The sequence below is a fragment of the Corapipo altera genome, unplaced genomic scaffold, assembly GCF_003945725.1.
Source record: "Corapipo altera isolate COAL_440 unplaced genomic scaffold, ASM394572v1 249, whole genome shotgun sequence".
In the NCBI taxonomy this organism is placed as follows: domain Eukaryota; kingdom Metazoa; phylum Chordata; class Aves; order Passeriformes; family Pipridae; genus Corapipo; species Corapipo altera.
This window is the reverse complement of record NW_020884982.1, coordinates 1,220,495-1,241,816: the sequence shown is the minus strand read 5'-3', so window position 1 is coordinate 1,241,816 and position 21,322 is coordinate 1,220,495. Positions and strand designations below refer to the sequence as shown.

At 45.3% G+C, this 21,322-nt stretch overlaps 1 protein-coding gene across 1 annotated transcript; it reads right to left on the bottom strand.

Annotated features, from left to right (window-relative positions):
- Positions 1-202: 202 nt before the first annotated feature.
- Positions 203-21,009, bottom strand: CD9 (CD9 molecule). Its single transcript, XM_027665956.1, has 8 exons — positions 20,810-21,009; positions 10,361-10,463; positions 7,250-7,347; positions 5,986-6,060; positions 4,973-5,065; positions 4,315-4,404; positions 2,427-2,510; positions 203-1,700 (listed from the first exon to the last, which is right to left on the bottom strand). Exons 1-8 carry the CDS (start codon positions 20,873-20,875, stop codon positions 1,635-1,637), a joined length of 675 nt encoding a protein of 224 aa, XP_027521757.1. The 5' UTR covers positions 20,876-21,009; the 3' UTR covers positions 203-1,634.
- Positions 21,010-21,322: the final 313 nt, after the last annotated feature.

Below are 21,322 nucleotides of genomic sequence, written 5' to 3'. Positions count from 1 at the left end.
TGCCACAATCAGTCTCACACACAGAATTACACAGCTGGCAAAAACACCACTTCAGTTCTGCCAGAGCTCAGGGAAGGGTGGGTCTCAAATTCCCATGAGACATTTTTTTCCCCTCCAGGTTCTCACATATACCCACAAAAGAAAATCAGATCAGCTCCATTCAGGAGTTATTCCACTCTCTGCAAGACACACAGAAGCATGATTACCATTTGAATTTTTTTAAATTCTTTTTTCAGAAAGCCCACGAACACAGAACAGTGCAACATATTACAGAGGAGAGCTGCATGGTTGCCTTAGACAAGTGACAGTGGGTAACACAACGGTGGCAATACATTCATGCATCATTCAGAGCTTCAAAAAGAGCCCAACCCTCACAAAATCCAGTATTTCTCATAGTAAATACCAACCTCCTTGCAAGAGAGAAAAGTGGGAACAAGCAAAGAATACCAAGAGATATTTGTAGCACCCAGAGGACAAAGACCAGAAGCTTCTGAGAACACAGATGAGATACTACAGTGAGGGAACACGAGGTATAGCACATTGACTTGCTGGTAAGGACCCCATGGGCAGCCCCCACCAGAAGGTATTTGAGACAAAACCCACTTAAAAAGCCATTTAGAGCAGAAGTATAGGACAAATTGGTAATTCTTCAAGCTAAGGGTTCCACACTGATGTCTCCACTCTCTCCCACATCCATTTTTTAACTGAAACAGGATAAGCCACAACTCTGCAACTGCGGAGCTGGACAGTAACTTCTCACGCAACTTGTGTTTATTCCACTTGGAAACCTGAGATTTGGCACACGTGTTGTAAGCCCTTGAGATTGTACCCCTGGGGCTTTGGAGAAACAACGCACAAAGCCAGCCAGTGCAAAAATCCTGAGCAAACACTAGGGAATCTGCCTTGCTGAGGGACCTAGGCCACATCAGGGGACAGTTCTGCCAGCAGACAGGCTGATGTAAGGAGGCCCAGCTGGCTCCAGAGCAGAGCCCAGCCTGGCTGCATCAAGGCACCAGTGCCTGCACATCACCCTGGTGACACTCAGCCTTTGCCACCCTCCAGGAAGGCGACAGTAAAGTGTTACTGCAGTGACATTTTAGGAATGTTATTAAGACCTGCTTTTGTTCACACACACCAAGGAAAGGAGGAATGGCCGTGCCTTCTCTAACGTGCTCTGACAGCATCTCCCACTCCTTGGAATTCCCTTCAAACATGGCATTGATATAGGAGTTATTTCCTGCTTTGTACTAAAGCCCAAGTGATTTAACACTTATCATGTTATGCAAGTTCCACTCCATGCTATGCATCAAACAGTAGGATTAATCAATACAGCAACATCTCTCCTCCCCCACAAACAATACAATACATCTTACTCTTTATTATCAAATTGTCTCCAACATAAATTATATCCAAATTATGTAAGTTCCAAGAAAGTCAGATATTTTATGTACAATATTTGTGTTGAGTCAGATAAACCTTTATCATTTTAACCTATAACATAAAAAGCAAAACCTACATCAGTACCAAATAAAGCATTAAAAAGGTAACAAATATATAACTTTTTAGAAATGCTCTCAGAACACTAAAGTTAATGACAAAGATTTTATAGTGCAGGAGTCTTGGGTTTGTAGCTCTTAGACCATCTCTCTTTCCCTGCGGATGGCACAGCAGAGAATCATACTGAATATCATGCCAATAACCTGGAAAGAAAGCAAACACACTGCAAATCAGGAAACCAAAGCATGTTCTTTTATCAGCATGAGGACAAGCACAGCTGCTCTTCCCAGCCCAGAGGCCAAATTCATTCTGTATTTATATACTCTATTCTGCAGTACTTGCCCCTCCACCCCCAAAGTTCATTCTCTTCTCATGAATCCCCTTCACCTCAATATCTGAAAATAGATCAGCTGTAAACCACTGCCATATCTCCTAAGAAATCTTTGACCATCCCAGCATATTTGCATCCATCTTCTCCAGAGAAGTCAAACACAAAAGCTCAAGTTTTCTTAGTGGCACTGTTATTTCAGTTCTCTAACAGAGCCTTTAGCTGTTATAAAGGAAAGAAAAGCAAGAATCCCCAAGAGATATGCAGATAAAGAACCCAAGAGATACTGAGATGAAAAAGTGGGCCAGCAAAATGACTAATACATCTTCACTCCATATATACACCCCCCTCCCCCCAATACGATTTCACCACTGCTAAAGGTACAAGGAGACAGGTCCTAATCCAAAGTAGAAGCAGGGATCTCTGAGACATCCCAGCCTCTGCACTGCCTCAGGGCCCAGCAGCACACACCCTGATCCTGCTGGGGCTTGTCCTTAGTGGAATAGCCATGTGGGCTGCTATGCCAGGCACTGTTCTACAGACTCCTGCTCTAAGTATCATCTTAACACACAGTATCCCTCTAAATAATCTGGGAACTCACCATCATCACAGCAATGCAAAGGCCAACTGCTCCAATGACATTGAATTTTGATTTGAAGACATCATCGATGGCAGCAGGGCAGGACTGGAAAGAACAGACAGTTCATTAGTGTTTCACACACACAAAGGTTAGTTTCTGCTTGTTTGAGCTCAAGTCTGCTTGCACTAGAGAAAGCTTTCTTTGGAAAGCTGCTTTTATCTGGCCTTACTTTCACATCCCTAAACAAAGCCAGGTATGTTCCAACACAAGAGTTGGTGCAGAAGTTTAAATCTACTCTTCAAGTCTCAATCTCTTAACAGCACCTTGGCTACAGCAGGATTCCCTTCTCAACACCTGCAGTTTATCAGGTAGATCAGGACCAACAGCAGTTGTACCGTGCTTGGCTTGTTACTAATGGATGTCAACACTTAAACTGTTGCTGCACTGCTCATCCCTTCTCAAAATAGATCTGAAGCCACTCTTGATATTTCCAGTTGCTACTGGAATTTCGCAGACACCTTATGGACCCACACTGCATGGGAATGGCATGACATCCTGGGCTGCATACATCCCTGGAATGGGCAGACTCCCAGAGGGGCCAGTTTGATGATGCCAGGACAATAAATTACCATTGCAACTGAAAAAAATAAAAATGTAAGTACAGTCCCTTCCCCAGAAAAGGCATGTGGCAGCCAAGAAAAAGGTGGCATTTTTACAGAGGTATAAATCTTTAAGAGCCTGGTAGCTGGTCAAAGTCTCATCCCAGTACCTGTCCTACTTGTTCCAGCGGCAAACTACAGTGAGCTGCTGAAAGCTACTTTTTTTCCATTGTTGTTCCTTATCCAGCCCAAAAAAAAAAGACTGAATCAAGGATTAAAGGGATATACTGGCAAGGATGAATCAGTTCAATCAGAATACCAATACAGCACTGCTTCTTAGAGGCAACACAAATCAGCCACTCCATTACATCCCTTTGATCTCAGTCTATCCACTGCTTTTCTACAGTTGGGACTGGGCCATAAACACATCACAAGATGGAGTCAACTGATGAATAAAACACATAGGAGAATAAAAGCAAACAGTAAGAGCTCCATGCTGTCTCAGCTGCTCCCATACACTCTAACTCATAACAGACTGCATGGGCAGGACTAAACATTCAGGTGTGACTACAGATTGAAGGTCTCATGTGGTCAGATATTTCAAGTTGTCACAAGTAAAAAAAAAAAAAAAAGTCATTAATGGAGTTAATGGAATTCCATTAAGAGCCTTATTTTCTATTGAAAGACTAATACAGACTGTCTTGGAGCACGAAGCAAGGCAGTTGTAAGAAAAAGAGGAAGAGGGTTAGTTAAGAGCTATACAAGTTGCCTCTCCTGTTATCTGTGGCACACAGGCACCTCTGCAGCAATATTCCAACAGGAAAACCTGACACAGAGAACTGCCCTGACAGTGACAAACTCACCTTAACAGGCTACCAATGCATTAACCCCCTCTCCTTTTCCTTGCTAAAACTTCAGGCTTGCTCCTGCCTTCCAAGCTCTGTCTCCCTAACCAAGAGGGGAGGTGACACTCCCAGGGAAGCACCAGGAAGGTGCTGTGGCAATAGGAGCAGTGAGGAGAACAGAGATCTCTTGCATTATGGGTTTATTTTAGACAAAGTTTTGATCTTTCCCTGCCCACCCCATCAGTCTGTGACACACAGACTGCACATTTCCTGTGCAGGGCCAGATTTCCCGCTGATCCCAGGTGTTCTTTCCACAGTAACAGCAATAAACAGACTGATTACAGACACAGATTGGTAACCAAGTGTGACATGTGAACTTTCCCTGGACTGGTAGGGTTTACTCAGAAGTGTGTTTCTCATTCCACTCATTGGGCAGAGCTGATGGTGAATTAAGTCATGCTTTACCTTTACAGTGATTGCCTCAGTCAACGTCTTTTTCGGACAGGTTTCCATGAACATCTGCTCAATACTTCCAGTAAGGCCACAGCAGTTCAGCTACAAGACAAAACAGGAAAAGAGAGCCAGGTTAAATAATCCTTATTTTTGCTCAGCATCTGGTAAAAAACAGAGAAATAAATTAGATTAGTTTTTATTACAGACCTTAGCAAGTTTGAAGTTCAGTCAATGTGACTGCTATGAAACTTAATTTTAAGAAGTCTTTATTATGTTAAAGGACAAGGTTCTGAAAGGAAGAGAGCTAGATCTCACTAAGTACACAAACACTTATTTTGGTGACAGCTTGTGCTCCTTACAGACAGAGATAGACTCCTCACAGATACACAGGTATGCATTCTAGGGTGTCTCTAGCTCAATATCACAGATCTAGGATTTTCTAGCCTGCTTCTGAGCTTTAGAAAAACAAGAACCAGTTCTAGGCACTTCAGAGGGACATACTGAATTCACTGATACTACACAAAGCCATCTTCTCTGCAATTTGTTACTAATAATGTTTTGGTTTCTTCTAGTTAGTAAGATACTCAACTTGTACAGGGGAGTGGATGACATGGAGAACAGAGTGAAGAAGCTGCATTACTGTCTAGTTTCAGTACAACCATGTACTTACAGCGAGCTGAAATGCTGTCAGGGTCTCTTTGGCACCTGGCTGAGTTCTCTTCTTATAGGTGTCCATGTAGAACTCCTTCAGCTCGTCAATAATCTACAGGACAGCAAAGAGTTGTGGTGTATGATTGTCTTACCTTAATATTATTGTGAAAAACTTACACTGAGCAAGTCAGTCAACAAAAATTCTGCAGCCTACAATACCCATTCTTTTGACATGTACAAACAGATGGTGAAAAGACAGGGTGGGCAGTATTTCTCACCTGAAACAAGTGAGCCTAACTCTTAAAAGCCACACCTGAGCAGCTAAGACTGATTTCCTTTCCAAAGCTCTGAGCTTCACAAAAGGAATGAGAGAACCAAGTCTTTGCCCACCGGCTGGCCAAAAATATTCACTATTGCACTCCAGAAGGTTTTATAATTTCCCTGTTGTATAACACAAGCAGAAAAGCAACCGTGATCACCCAGCATCTTATTTTGAAACAAGACAATCTTGACTGTTTGTGAGGGACAGGCCACCAGGTGCAGAAACATTGAGCCCTTAGCTGACCTGGCTCCTATCTGGTAAAGCTTCCCTGACAGCCTATTTCATTTCCCAGCTCTGCCAGGTACTGCCTAGAGGGCAACTCCAGCAGGCAACAGCCCCTTGGATTCTGGCTTTCCTGCTACAGTCTCATTTAGATATTAGATTTCTTGCGTTGTTTTGCTTGAATCAGTCTTCTTTGTCTCACCCAAACTCCCTGGGTAATGAGGATTTGACTCATACTGGTATAGGTCTCAGTAGACTGCTAACTGTGGGCACATTCACAGAATCATGGAATATTTTGGGTCAGATGGGAGCTTTAAAGATCACCTAGTCCAGCCTCCCTGCCATGGGCAGGGATACCCCTCACTAGCCCAGGCTGCTCAGAGCCCTCATCCAACCTGGCTTTGAACACTTCAGGGATGGGGCAACCACAGCTGCTCTGGGAAACCCACTCCAGCATCCCACCACTCCAGCTTTAAAGAGCAACCTACCTTTTCTTTGTTTGAAAATCCCCAGATTCCAGCACCAATTTCAAGGGCAAAAATCACAAAAAGGAAGAAGAAGAACTAGAAAAGAAAGACCACATTATTAATGAAGACCACAGCACCACAAAACAGCATCACACACATTTACTGCAAGTTTGTCCAGACTTGGGGGAACTGTCACTCAGTGTTCCCAGCTGGAGGTCTGGAACATTGGTAAAACTAGGAAAGAGGACACATTGCACTGGGTCAGCACTTCTTCCCGGGAGCGTCGGAAAGCCTGGCAGTGCTCTCCAAGCAGAAATCCTGCTTTTTGATCAGTGTTAATTAAAGCCCATCATCTGTTAACTCAGACTTTGAAGTTGCCCAAGTCACTCAGACACATCACAACAGCTGACACCACTTTTTTTCCCTGGTTTGTCACTCCTATTGCTTTAGGAGTCATTACTTAATCCCTAGCTTGCCACCAATTCCCACAGAGCTTATGGTCACTTTGTTGTGTATCCCATAAAATAGAAATAAATGTGTTCTCTGTCTTTAATTGACTACCAGGTCCAAAACACCACTATCATTTAAAAGCACTTTAAAGAGAGATACTCAGAATTACAAAGGGCTAGAGGCATCATTTTGCAAGAAATACTTGAATTTAAGTTCTTCCATTACACAGAAGGAGAATTGTTCTTTCACTGGGTATAGTAAAAGTCTTTTATTAACCAAGTCTTCTGGTTATTTGGATGAGTAGTTCTGCAAGTGTACAGATGTGCACAAGCCCAGTAAGCTCAACTGGCCCCTCCAGTCTGAAAACAATGAGGCTGCTCTCCAATAATTGGCTTGCAGAGCAGTTGTCAACCAGAAGAGCTTATCCTGTGATTAGGAACAGTAGAGGCTTGTTGTTTCAAGGATCAAATACCACAGTTTTGGTCTCAAAGACTGAAGACTGCACAACCTTCAGGGTCCAGGATAAACTGTCTAGTAAATAGCATTACTCTTATCAACACTTCTGTCCTGTGTTTACAATACTCCCAGTCTTGACACTTCAGTGTCTGAGTATGTCACACATTCAGCCTCTTGATTCAAATATAGCATGAACATTTGGGTTTAGGGCCAGAAATTAAAAACTATATTTAACATTTTACCATTATGTAGGTGACCACAAGTTTAAACACTGCAGAGCCAAAGCAATCACAATCTGCTGCCTTTTAACTGCACCAGAATATTCTCCTTCCTCTCCCATCGTGCTGCTAAAAATTTAGGCACTACTCTGAACACTTACCAGGCCAAGCATACACTGAGATTCCTGTGATGCACCACAGCATCCCAAGAAACCAACCAGCATCATAAGTGCCCCAGCTCCAATAAGGATGTAAACACCTAGGGAGGAGAAGAACATACACATATATACAGAGTAGTCGAGACCTCAGCAGCAAGGTATGAAATCAGTTGCTCCACAAACAGCATTTGTAGCTTTCACCAAGGTTTAAGTTTCTTTACTGAGGTGTTCCAAGAAAAGGAAAAAAAAAAAAAAAAGCCTGTGCTTAATTTTCAAAGCAAACATCTCATAACTTGCAGGGAAATATACTGATAAATAAAACCTTCAACTTGTAACAACTGATGTGTACCATTGCTGCAGTTTCACAAGTTTCAGAAAATGTGCAAAATAAAGCCATGTAAAACAAGCTACAAGACACTTTTTAAAACTGGCTCAGAGCCAGAGTTATCAACTTATCTTCAGGTGAAGGGTGTGTTGCAGTTAGAGCTGGAATAGCAATTTATCAACAACTGAGAGTTCTTGATGCAGATACCTCCTCAAACTGTAACAAAGTGTTAGAACTTGTAAAATATTCTGCCCAGAATTTAGGTAGTGAGCGTGTTGGAGCACAGAAAGCAAACATTTCTGGGCTAAAAGACTCCATTTATGCCCAATCCTCTGGCTCCTGAACTTGGGAACTGCCAGCCTAAGCATCAAAGCTGAGAGCCGGTGAGAGCAGCAAGATGCAGTGAGCAAAACAACTCCTAAAGCATGGCAAGAAAGTGCTGCTGTGGTGGTGAAATGTCACAGAATCAGCACAACATGGAGAATGAAGATGACATTTCTATCAATGTGGACAAAAAATACAGTTCAGAGGCCCAGTCAATACTAATTAAAGAAAGCCAGATGTAAGCATTTGCAAGTGATATATTCTGGATGCAAACCAATAAGATCAGCTGCCAAAATAAGTATCTATTTGGTTAAGCACATGTAAGGGATTAAGCCTGACACTTCTTATCAGCAGGAAATTCCTGCACTGATTTTTTTTATCCCAGCTTAAACTTTCTAATTGAAAAATTAAAATAGGAGTCCATCACTTTATTTTCAGTTCTACAGAAAGCCTCTGAAGTAACTTGCTTTGGTACTGGGTGCAAAATGACAGATTCTGTTCATTTCCTACTGGAAACTGCAGTCAGTAACTACTCCCAGAAAAGTAAGTTAGAAGAGGAATTCCTATTAAACTTCTTTTAAAAACTCTGTTTAACCTACAGAGATTTCAAGCAGGTTTCACTGGCTGCATTCAACCAGTAGCTTAAGTATCACATCATAAAACTTTTATGTTTCAGGAGGTGAAAGAGTTGTTTCAGACTACCCAAAATAAGACTTGTTAAATATTTAGCTCAACAGCCAAGTTTAGATTTCTGTTCCCTTTCCAAGGCCCACCTAAAAGCATCTGGAAATCTTCCTGGCAGCTGCAAGAACCACCCGGTTTGCTATGATGCCATCATATCAAGGGCAAAAATACAAGTTTTCTTACAGATAAGCTTAAGAGGCTGCACAAGCCTAACTCCAAAAAGCCTAACTCACCATTCCTACCAGTGCTCCCTGTAGGCACAGGCCACCCTGGTACTATGAGGCTGCAACCCAAGTTGCACCTACATGCAGGTCTTCACTGACCCTTCAGGCACCAGTTTGGGTGTTGTGACAGTCTGAGTAGCCCAGCATGGGGGCCAGTTTTTTTGGTGAGAGAAAGACCCAAGCCATCCACCCTGTGAATGGCCAGTGAGTGACACCATAGAGGACCTGGCAAATCCCAGGGCTACAGGGATGCGAAATATATATGCATAAGCATTGTCCAAATTGAAGATGACAGACATTAAGAAAGGTACATATTTGAATTTGCTTCCCATCTGTTAGAAGTCTTCAAACACAGCTGCTTTGTTTCACAGAACCATGGGATGGCCTGGGTTGGAAGGGACCTTAAAGATCAGCCCATTCCAAACACCCTGCCATGAACAGAGACACCTTCCACTAGAGTGTGTTGTTCCAAGCCCCATCCAACATGGCCTGGAACACTCCCAGGGATGGGGCAGCCACAGCTGCTCTGGGCAACCTGTGCCAGGGCCTCCCCGCCCTCACAGGGAAGAATTTCTTCCCAATACCTGATCTAAATCTACCCTTTCAGTCTGAAACCATTGCCCCTTGTTCTGTCACCCCAGGCCCTTGGAAATAGTCTCTCTCCATCTTTCTTGTGGGCTCCCTTCAGGTACTGGAAGGCCACAATTAGGTCACCCCAAAGCCTTTTGTTTTCCAGCTGAACAATCCAAATTCCCTCAGCTTTCCCTCATAGGAGAGGTGCTCCAAAGCACCTCCAGGGGACAACTACCAAAGTCTATGTGTTTCCCATCCAAGCCTAGAAGTGACCATACCTGTCAGAATCAGAGTTCATATAAAATCCAATTCAATTAGAAACACCTATGACACCAGCATAACAAACTGAAAACATGTGTGTCCCTTAACTGGTCATACTGCAGACAGAATATGTCACAGAATAACTTCTGCCTGGGCTGGCTGAAGCTACATTGATCCAGGTTGGCTGGAATAGTTGCTCATACAGACCAAGGTGTTTATCCATCCTTCCCATTCCATTCAGTATAAATTAGCAGAGACGTGGGCACGTAAGAATTAGACAACAGCACCCATGCTCCTTCTGAGAGAAGAGGCAGAGTTGTGGGTTTGGGTACCTTAGGTTGGTCACTTTGGAAAAAAAAATTAGTTACTGATGCCATCTGTGGTTACTCATCTAGTTTGGTGTGAAACTGCTGACTCGTGTCGTGAGGGGCATCATGAAGAGACATACTCTGTGTCTACCAGGAGCCCCGGGATTACAAAATGCTCAGCAACAGCAACCAAAGAGGAACTGCAGGATTTAAGACGGGAGAAAGGACAAAGAGCCAAGAAACCGCTCGCGTGACAGCGCTGCTGTTCGCATCAGAGCTCCCGAGAGCAGCTGGCCCTCAGCACCAGCCAGGGGAAGATGCTCTCTGCCCCATCGAGGCTGTGTAGGGCTGTTTTGTCTTCACCCTTGAGGAAGACAAAGGTTTCTCATCATCGGTGTGATCTGTCCCAGCTCACCTGTGTAAAACGTCGTCTGGTTGGATTCCAGTTCAAAGACGCTTTTGGTCTGTGAATCAAAGTGAAGCCATAGTCCAACTGCAAGAACTGCTGTCCCTGCCAGCTGTAAGAACAAGGAAGCCTTGTTAAATAATACCAATTAATACATTCACCCTTACATTAGCAACGACATCAGAAGCAAACACAGGACACAGCTTTTATTTAAAGAGCTGATGACAAAGGACCATCATAAAAGGACGGGGACACCAAAACATGAACAAACTTCACTCCAGACACGAGGCACCTTGTTGACAGATGCTTTACATAATATAAAGTCCAATGCCACAGGAGAACAATGCCATTTTTGTTCCTTACTGAAAATATCCAAGGTTTAGTCAAGTGTCAGTATTTCCACTGACCCCTCCACCCATTGTTTCATTCTGTGGGACTGCAATGACATTGCATGGCTTAGTGACCTTAAAATCTTCACAGTGAAGGACAAGTGTATCACAAGCAAAAGTGCCTTGTGAGGTCAGCCAGAAGTTTTAGTGTATTAAGACTGTTAAAGAATTCAGTGTAGCATAGAAGGGAGTTCAGAAAGAGTGCTCTTCCTTGCAAAACAGGATAAAACCAATCTATTAAGTCACCACACTGAGAGGAAAAAAATACTGGCTGCTGAAGCAGCAACATTGCTGATGTAGAGCAAAACAACCTAATTTTAGGTAATATTTAGTTTTATTTCATTATTATCTTTGCTGCATGCCTCCAGGTTCCTCTTAACATTGGTGCCTGTGTCTGCAGCAAGTCATTTTGTGAATAAATTAGCTTTTGGATGAAACATCTTGCAGAAGGCATCAGAAGGGTGTTGCAAGAAAGAGAGCACTGCGCTCTGGTAAGGCAAACACTAACAGCTTACTGTGAACAGACTGAATCCTCCCTTGAAAAGAAAAACATGGGGTTGTCTTGCATGTAAAAAAAAGAAAAAAAAAAAAAAGAAGAAACCAGGACAAACTAGAAAGCTGGAAAGCATGCTTCTCAGCTCTCCCTTTGAGGGCCACTTAGCTATCGAAAAAACCTCCACAAAAGTGAGATGAGGACAGAAATCCCAAACATCACAGCAGACATTAAAAATTTAAACTTAAAAGTGAGCAGTAAGTTCATAAATTCTGGTGCTTTGGTCAGGCAAAAAATGCATGAAAAGCAAAAAAAAAAACCCCAACAAAGCCTTATCTCTGATAAGAAGTCCCTTCTAGAAGGAAACAACATTCTTGTTTTGCTTCCAAGAAACTGGAAAGCATTTATTAATGTCAACTTTCAGTGGGATTATGGACAGCATTCCCACAGAAAGCACCAGTGGATACATCCCTTCCACACCAAGCCCATTGGTGTCTCCCCTAACTCTGAGGTGTGCCCTTCAAAAACAGGGACAGCTCTGAAGATTCACACAGGGCAGAGAATGGAGCTAAGAGGGGGTTTAAGGGAAAGGATATCCCCTGTAGCTTCCCAGCAGGAAACATCCCAGCTGAAGTGCAAAGGATTCAGGTATCAGCAAAGGAAAGCAAGAGGCCAGCAGTGCCAAGAAAACCAGCATTTCTTGTATGGCAGGCACCCGAGTCCCAAGCCTGCCTCAAAGAGGAGCTGCAGGGAAAACAGATCAAGTGATACACAACAAAGGAAGAGCCAAACCCAAGTGGAGATTTCCAGACCTACGCAAAAGGCACTTTGTTGGTGTCCCAGGTGCTTGCTCACAAAGCACACCTGCACATACCTCCTGCCTGCCTTGGGAGGGCTACGCTGACAACATTAAGTTACGCTGAAGAACCTTGGTACCACACGCCATGTCACAGCAGGGTTATTATTTCCATTTATTGTGCCACAACAGCACCCTGAGGGGAGGGAGAGGTGCAACATGGGGACCGGCAGGGAGAAGGGTTGCTGCTCTACCTGCACTCCTTGCTACAGCATCATTTCAAAAAGCCATTGCAATCTCATCTCACCTCAGTGCCTCAGCTCAAAAACCAGAAGAGCTTAGTGACGGAAAAAAATTCATGAACACCTTCTAGCCTACAGTTAAAGGCATCCAGTATTTAACAACACTGAGACTCACTGCTGGGTCACTGAACAGTCTTCAGCTTTTATAGGGATCCAGACCCACATCATTAGAAGAAACCTACAGCTTCTGCTTGTTTTGCTAGAACTTATGAACTGCAAAGACATAAGCCTGAGCACACCCAGCTGTTCTCACCCACCTACAAGTATTTGTGGCTTGACAAGACTCAGTGTTTGAGTAGAGAGCACTGCAAACAGAGCAGGGCACAGAAAAGGACTAAAACCCAGGGCTGATCCCCCAGTAGACCTTTAAGGCCAGAGTATTCAAATTGTGAAGAAACTTTAAGCCATACCACAACCATACAGATAATCTTAAAACTGCAAGCAAAGGAGAAGGCTCAGTGTATGATCTCCTCAGAAACAAACTGGTCGGTTCAGATTAGGGAGAGATGGTGTACCCAATACAGCTCCTCTCAAAAAACAAAACTTCACCCTCTCTCACCACCACCCAGAGTTAAGTGGTGGCATGTTTTCTCCTTGGAAGAGCAGCCACTCTGTGGAAAGGTTAAGAAGATGCCAAGAAGGCAAGAGACTTAAGGGATCACAGAATAGTGATAACACCGGGTCAGTGAACTACTCCACAGCACTGAAAAACTGGTAGAATTAAATAAAGTGGTAATTCTCTGCATGCTGGACTAGAAATAAAATGCAGCTCCTTCTTTCAATAATAAGCAACTTTTTGTCCCAGTTTCTTAAGGAAAGCAGACTTGTGTTCTCAAGTTTGTGCTCTTCCTACCCACACTGACCACTGAACTAAAAAAGGCAGTTTTAAAGCAGAAGGCAAGTAACTCGAAGCTTCAAATTTCCATCAAAACAAGGAGAAACAAGGACACACCAACACCAGCCTCTGAGGAAGAGGCAGGCACAGCCCTGTGGGCACTTGGCAGAACCTCTAACCACTCTGGCACAGCAGAGGCTGATGCACAGGCACTTCTGTGCTCCCCAGTGCTGTGCCAGCAGGTTTGACAGCTGTGTTTTTCCTCCCTGGGAAAGGGGTGCAAGCCCCCTCCCCTTAGCTGCATGGAAGCAGATCCCCTGCAGACCCAGCTGTTGGGGCTTTTTTGGAAATCCAAGCGTTTTGCCATCTAACAGACCTGTTTTGTCATAGGAGTTGAGCAACAGGGAGTGTTTCTAAGTAGATCTATCCTGTGCTGGAAAAGAAATTTAACAGAAAAAGAATAGCACTCTGTATTCCTGAAGTTGGTCTCTTAGTTTTGCACACACAAAGTTAAAAGCAGGTTTGTGTGCTTATCAGACGTGGAAGGTAGTATGTTTCTGTAGTGACAATTGTAGAAAAAGAAGCTTAGAAGAGAGGTTGGTTTTTTTTTTCTCCAATCTGATCAAAATGTGAAGTTAAAGGGGTACTACTCAAACCCGGTATTGGAAAGTTTATGGCAGTGATTTTCCAGTAACACCATGCTACTGACTTCCCTGCTCAAGCTGATGAGCCTTCCTTGCTTTTCCCCAGCCACCAACCACAGCTCCCAGCTCGTTTCTGCTCCACTTGCCCATTCTGTGGCTGCAATGGACATGTGCTAAAAAAAAATACAACTATCTGGTCATTCCTACTCAGTTCTATGCAGGCTTCTTGGGTTTTTTTGCATCACATGCTAACATACTCCTCTTGTCTCAAAAGCTCACTCCTGCACAATTCTTTCTGCCTGTTGCAGTAGGAAAAACAGCTTTTTTTGGTCTGCCTTCCTATCTTACACAGCCCTGCTGTGAAAGAATTCCCTCCTCCCACCCCACACCAACAAATGCTTTCTCCAAAGTCAGCCCTTTCCACGGCTCTGCCCTCCTCCTTCTTGACAAGGACATGATTTTGCCTCTGGTGTATCTAAGGGTGTGTCCCAGTATTTATCTCTGATAATACTTTCTTTTAGCCTTCCATGTGCCAAGACAACTGACAAAGGACCACAGTCAGGATACACCTGAGGTGAGAAACAACCTGTCCATCCTGGAGGCAGGAGCCACATGGAACACTCTGCCTTCCTCCCCTCACAATCCTTGGCTAACTTGAACATGAACTTGACTATTCCTCAGCACAGGACTGCATTCCACTCCTCCCTTCCCAACACCTGAGGTTTCACAGATATGGTTTTTTCCCAGCAGAAAGCTTGCACAGGGAATAATTCGATTTAATGGTGCTGGTTTAAACACAGGTTAAAAACTTGAGCTTTCCAAAACAAAGTCCAATTTCGTTAACATATCCCATAGTAGCATAATGTGTGACACTACTTTGGGAAGCTGGAAAGTTTCTTTTGGATTTAACCACTATTTTGCAAGGACCATTTTGTTTAGTCCCTTCTCACCTTGTCACCTTGACCCATCCTGAGAAAGAACAATCCCAAGACAAGTACCCCACTTGCTACAGACACCTTACAGCATCTTATCTTTCCACAGGAGGAACCACCTCTCAAGGTCCAAGCAGTTATCAAATCCTTAGAGCTGGCAGACAAAGCTTTGGGAGGGGGACACCCTCCCTCAGCATCCAGCAGTTTACTACCACAGCCCTTCCTCCACTTCCACAGGGTGGAGGGCAGGGATAGGGAAGAAATGAGACACTGCAAGAACTCCTGATATGTGGCTCAAAGTCTGTAGAAAAAGCCTTTGTACATGAAACCGTGGGTTTCTGCTATTTTAGCACATTCAGGCCAAGCTCACCTACAACCTGTACCAAGCTCATGGCATTACCTCCAGCAGAAAGTAAGTGACTCTGGAAATACAGAAGTCAGTCAAAGATGAGTACTACATTCAGTGCTGTCAGCTAAGCATTGCATCCAACAGATGCAATCACTTACTGATTTTTTTTTTTCTGGAAGCAGGAAGGTATGTCGGGCTCTACACGACTGCTCCTTACGTAGGTTTTCCCCAAGGTATGCCAAGAGTACACTGAAAAAGCCACCATCTTCATTTCATAGACACTTAAACTTTTAGTTAAAGATTTGACTCTGCATAAGACAGACAAGCAACTTCTCTCTCACTGTGTAAAGACTCAACTAACAAAGCCAGGACCAGACCTGTAACACTGCAAAGCAACAGGCAAAGAAATTGAGAACACTGAGTAGTAATGAACTGTCTTTTTCTGTCCTCTATAAATAAAACCCCATAAACAGTAAGTACAGATGAGGCTCATCATCACTCTCATCCCTCAATTACAGGATTAGTGTTATCCACAACAGCACAGGTTTTCAAACTTCTTTAGGGAAAAAAAAAAAAAAAAGGCTTCCCTAACAGATGTGCAATGAGTTCTGCAGTTACACAAGAAACTGCAGCTATTTGCAAACTTCTTTGGGTAAAAAAAAAAGGATAGGAAAGGAAGTATTTTCTTTCTGCTTAACTAGTTTGAAGAATGTTGTGGCCTGTATTAATGTCACAGCATTTATTGCAATAAAATGGTGTTCCAGTACAGGAGGAGCAGCATTACAGAATTCCTGAACCACTGCCAAGACTAGTGCCCATTTCATACAAGTTCCTATTCAGAAGCCAGCCTACTATATTTGCAATTTGAATTGCAAATAGGAGCTAGGTCTGCTAGAACTCTAAGGACAAGTAGATTCACATCAGGTTTCTCAAGGCAACACAGTCCAACTCAGTCCTGACTTCACAGCACTTAACTAGAGTCAGAATACGCTGAACTGAGCCCAAGCAGCATTTTGATTCATACTAAATCAGTTAGATTACAGCAAGCTAAAGCAACTAACTTCTGTCCCTCCTATATGTGCCTGCATATATGCATACAAACATGCATATTTACCTGTCCATCCTGCAAGCCCTCTGCTCCACTGGAGCAGGAAAGACCCTTTGAATGGCAACCAGCTGAGATTATGGTTCAGAATGAAGTCACATCTATTTTCAAGTCATCGAAAGAAAAGAGCTCTCCAGGCCTAATTTTGCTCATCTTTCTTTAGCAGGCACTACCACAGACATTTGCTCATAAAACACTCTGGAGAGCAGGGAGCCAGGACAAGGCATTTGCCTAATAGTGTAAAGCAAGGAACTGACTTGCTCAAAACCTCAACCTGAACTCTGACTGTATGCTACAGCACTTCTGTGCCTAAAACACATTTCCTTATAAATATTAGCAGCTGATGTCTTCGTGTGCCACAAAACTCACAAGGGGAAACTCCAGCACTTAAGTTTAAAGATGCAAGCCCTTGCTTTTTGCTCCGCAGCAGTGGAAGAACACGCAGGTGCTTGCCCGGCATGCACCGAGTTGCCCAGGAACCCACAGTTTTCCTCGGAAAAGGCTTTGTCACCCGGGTCAACAAGCCTGAGCAAACCTCGGGAGTTAAGGGTGTTCAGCTAGAAGCAGTCACTATTGCACAACTCCAGCTAATCAAGCACTGCTCACACTAAGGCTGTTCAAAGCCAGCTTTGCTAAGACCACTCCACTGCTTGGGTTTAAGGCACATAATGTGTTGCTTCCACTGACTTCTTGCCAAGCTCAAACCAGCCTGGTGGGAAAAAAAAAAAGTCTTTAAAGTTAAGTATCAGCTTCGTCACCTCCCTCCCCCATCCCAAATCAATGCCAAACTTCTGAAGACCTGAACTGGTACAAGTTTCATTACAGAGCAGAATGCCAGGGATACCAGGGCAGGAGAGCTGTTTGCAAACCCGGGTGGGACAACACGAGCAAGGAGCCTGGTGCCTGCAGCAATACTTGATCCAAAGGGAAAACACAGCCAGCCCTCATTCCCACCCCTCGAGAGGGGTCTGAATCACCCAACTTACTCAGCTATTCAAACACAAAAGTAAAACCCATTCTCTACAAGTGTAGTGTTTAACCCAACTTCAGAAGCACTCATAGCAAACATCCACTGGTCTCTCCCCACCTTCCACTCAGGCCACAAGTAAGACTTCAACCCAAGCTCTGAAGTCCCAAAAGTTTCACTGAACACCATGGTAGTGTCCAGCCTTCCTAACTGGAGAAAGGCCATCAGATCAGTTATCACCAGATCCAAGCACAACATCCTACAGGGTGCTCCTCAGAAAAGGTTATTAGAACAGGGCAGACAGCAGCATTTCCCAGGACTAACCTCCTGGTTTACATGTTCAGCACTTCAACGTTGTGCAAAGACACAAGACAGCACCTTGAAAGAAGAAAAATTAATGAAAGGCTGAACCCCAGGTGAGCCAGGTACCCTTCACCTATCTACTTGCACAGCACCTGCTGTGGAGAAAACACCACTGCTGCTCCCACAGTCAAAACACTTTTCTTCCAAAAGTGACCCCTTTATAGGCTTAATATCCCACAGTTCTTGCTCACTGGCTCTTCCAATACAGTCAGGCCCCACCTATTACCTGGACAATCAGGATCCTACAGACCTCTAGCACATTTCCCTTATCTGTTTCCAGGCTGAAAAATCCCAATTGACTTCCAATTTCTGATGGCAGAAACCCTTCTCTTCCTTTCCCAAACATCACCAAGCTCCACTGTGATCCTCCCAAGGTAGGCAGAAGACCAGAGCAGCTCACAGGACACCAGCATGCCATGGATTCACGCAGCTTTAGGCCAATCTTCCTTCTTCTCTGGGACCTTTACTTCTGAAGCTGGTTTTGCTGTGTTGGTGCTGAGCACCCACCTGGTGCTTTTGTGAAGCCATCACAGATCCTTTTCTCCCAAGCCTTCATTGCTCTGTGGCAGCATCTGCCCCAAACCCCCTCATTGATAACTCTAGGCTGCTTCTTTTTGAAGAATCTTCTCTGCCTATTCCAGATCCACCATGTGTGCCACTCTTCATGTATCCCAGAACAGCATAAAGCAAAAACCCAGCCTCAAATTCATTGCATTCCAGCCCTCCAGCACTGAGATGGATGGTGAGCAGGGAGGGTTACCCAATTGCAATGCATTTATAGTTCTGAAGTAACTATTGTGTGACCCAGGAGAGTTGATAACCAGCATTTGCTGCTGTTTCTTCTCCTCTGCATCAAGGAGTCAGTTCAAGCCTGTGCAGGACTCAGAGTCAGAGACACATTATGGCACAGAACTTCAATAAGATCTCCTCCAGTAAAATGAAGTCCTGCAAAATAACACTCCCAAGACTCTAACACTCAGACCTATTACTGCCTGTCCTTAAGGACTCCCTGGGAAGCTTCCTGGTCCTAATGTGTCTGAAGAGGGATTATTAGTTGGGTTTACTTTTGTAATTATTCCTAAACCTTTCCTCTGGCTAACGTTATTGATCTTTTGTATTTGACCCACCAGCATTTATGAACCTTTACTTCCTTCTTTTCAATACAGCTTCAACTTTGGCAGTTCCCCAATTTTTGTTTTAATAACCTCCTATACCAAGTTGTTTCAGCCTTTATGCTTCCTCTCACCCTCCCTCAAGCCTCTGATGGATGCAAACACACTGCACCCAACATGTGATCCACAGATACCTGCAGGTTTGCTGCAGGCCTTTTAAATCCCTCACCTGCCCTTTTAGGGGGGGTGAACTTATCTTTTGAACTTATTTTTTAAAAGTGAGTAGAGAATTGCACTCTGGTACCACACTTCTGTTCAATTTATCTCCTTTACTCCACAGACTTTTCACATCTCCAAGGCTGTAGGAAACGTTAAAAGCAGCCTTTCTTATTAGGGTGGTTTCCCTCTAGTGCTGCCAGCCCCAGGACACCTCTCCCTATATGCTGTTCACTGAGGCCTAACAGGCCTGATACTGCTACTTTATTCTTCCATAGAGGACACTGTGCTCTAAACTCCCCCTCAACACTTTCGGCAGGGCACAATGACACATGGTGACTCCCAAAAGCCAAGGACTACTCCAGCTGGTCAAACACACACCTACCTCTGGGCTAACCCAAGCTGTTTGCATTTTACTGCCTCTTGGAGCTTCCAGACACTTGCTGGGATATTCAAGATGCATTAATCTCCCTTTAATTTTTTTTCCTCACTCTTCTTTTTCCCCACATCCTACCTGGGTTCTGCCAGCTACTCTTCCTTCCCTCCACCGTGTTAACAGGTCAAACCTGCATCCATGCTTACTGAGCACTCAAAGGTGCAAGTAAAAGCTTCAGAGCTTTATTACCACGACACTCCCAAGCAACAGGTACCTCCCGAGCCAAACAAAACCATGCTCTTTATTCTCAGCCCTGGGCCCCAGAGAACAAGGTGACAATACTCATGTCAAGAGCTTCTTTGCAGCAACCACAAGCACTTTTGTCCTATAAAATAGTTTGTAGAAACTCTGTAGCTTTTAAAACAAACAAACAAACAAAAAGACCAACCATAAAGCAAACCAGTCTGTTTCAACATGACGTTTAGAAACTCACCGACCCAGAGTTCTCAGCCAGCGCTTTTTTTTATGGCTTTTTCTTCTCGTCAGCTACAACCCTCCAGAGGGGACACCCTTGCTCACTCTCCTGAGTCTCGGGTGGCAATACTGTGCTTTCCTGTGTCAACTGCTTTTGCACAACTTCCCTCTCCGTTTTCTCAGCTTTGCTGAAAGCCACGCTTTAACTTGAAACCTCACGAGTATTTTATCCATTTACCGTTGGGTCTTCCACTCATCCCACGTGCAATGCTGCAAAATTGGCTCCAGAAGTGGCTTCTTTCCACAGCTCCAACTTAATTCCTCCAGATCGGATGGTCACACACACACACTTCTCCACTGTGGCAAAAAACCCTAGGAAAATCTGTACGTTGAACCTCACACTCCAAACCTATCCATCGGGCACACAGGCAGCTGTGCTGTGCTGCCTTCGTACTTTGCCATGGAGCAGACAATGCTAAACTGAGATGCCCACTCCCCGAGAGCTTGGGAACAGCCACGACCCTCAGCTCAGCCGTGCTTTGTGAGACTGCCCGGCCAACTAGAGACAGGTAGGACAAGAGAGAGGCAGAAACTGCAGAAACTACAGAACACAGTCTCACCCTGTGCTGGCGGCTGTGCTCCGACAGATTAGGAGGAGTTCAGGGCTCCCTTCGCGAAGGGAAGCCGCGCTTTTGACCGAGGCTCCCACCAGGAGTTCACACACACAGGACGACCACAAACAGCTCCCCCCGGGCACAGCCCCGGCACCGGGAAAGACACCGAGGAGCAGGACTTGCAGGGATTTTCTGGGAGAAGGCCGTATCTCCCCCTCCGACACCGCTGGGGGGGAGCTGTCCGCAGCCCCAGCACCCCCTCCCCGCCCGGCAGGACACACAGACCGCCCTGTGATAACCGCGCTCCCACGGGAAAAAAACCCCATAAATAAAGGGGGGAGCACCCGGGCACCCCCCCTCTCCTGCCGGGCGGCTGAAAGTAGGGAAGACGGCAAAAACAAGCAAGAAAAACCACGCAAAATACCGCCCTCCCCTCCGCCCCGCGGGCTCCCTGCCGGGCAGCGAGGCGGGCGCGGCCCCCGGTGCCTCACCCAGAAGATGAAGTTGAAGCCGAAGAGCAGGTACTTGATGCACTTGGTGCCTCCTTTGACGGGCATGGTGGCGGCTCCTGCAGGCACGGTCGGGGCGAGGCTCCCTCGGTCCGGCGCCGCTCCTTAAATCCGGCTGTGCCCAGGATCCTCCGGGGACTCCCCTCCGCCCGCCCCCGGGGCCGCCCCGGCCACCGCCCCGCACCTGCCGCCCGCCCGCCCCGCTCCGCCCCGCCGGGCCCGCCGGGCGGGATCGGGGACGCGGCGCTGGGACGGGGAGCTGAGCGCGGGCCGGCGCTTTCAGGGGGTCGTGGAACGCCCTGAGCTGGCAGGGACCCGCAAGGATCATCAAAGCCCGGCTCCTGGCCCTGCGCAGCGCAGCACCAGCAGTCCCACCGTGTGCCTGAGGGCGCTCCTTGAGCTCGGCCAGGCTTGGGGCCGTGCCAGTGCCCGACCACCCTCTGGAGGAAGAACTTTGTCCTAATATCCAACCAAACACCCCTTCCCCACCCACCT

Bases quoted from the DNA above. Each gene is read 5' to 3' on its own strand.
- CD9 (XM_027665956.1), bottom strand. From the start codon at position 20,875: ATGCCCGTCAAAGGAGGCACCAAGTGCATCAAGTACCTGCTCTTCGGC. The intron at 4,405-4,972 runs GTAAGTACATGG...TTTGTCTTGTAG, and splicing joins TGACAGCATTTCAGCTCGCT to CTGAACTGCTGTGGCCTTAC. The intron at 1,701-2,426 runs GTGAGTTCCCAG...CTTTCTTTCCAG, and splicing joins TTTGCATTGCTGTGATGATG to GTTATTGGCATGATATTCAG.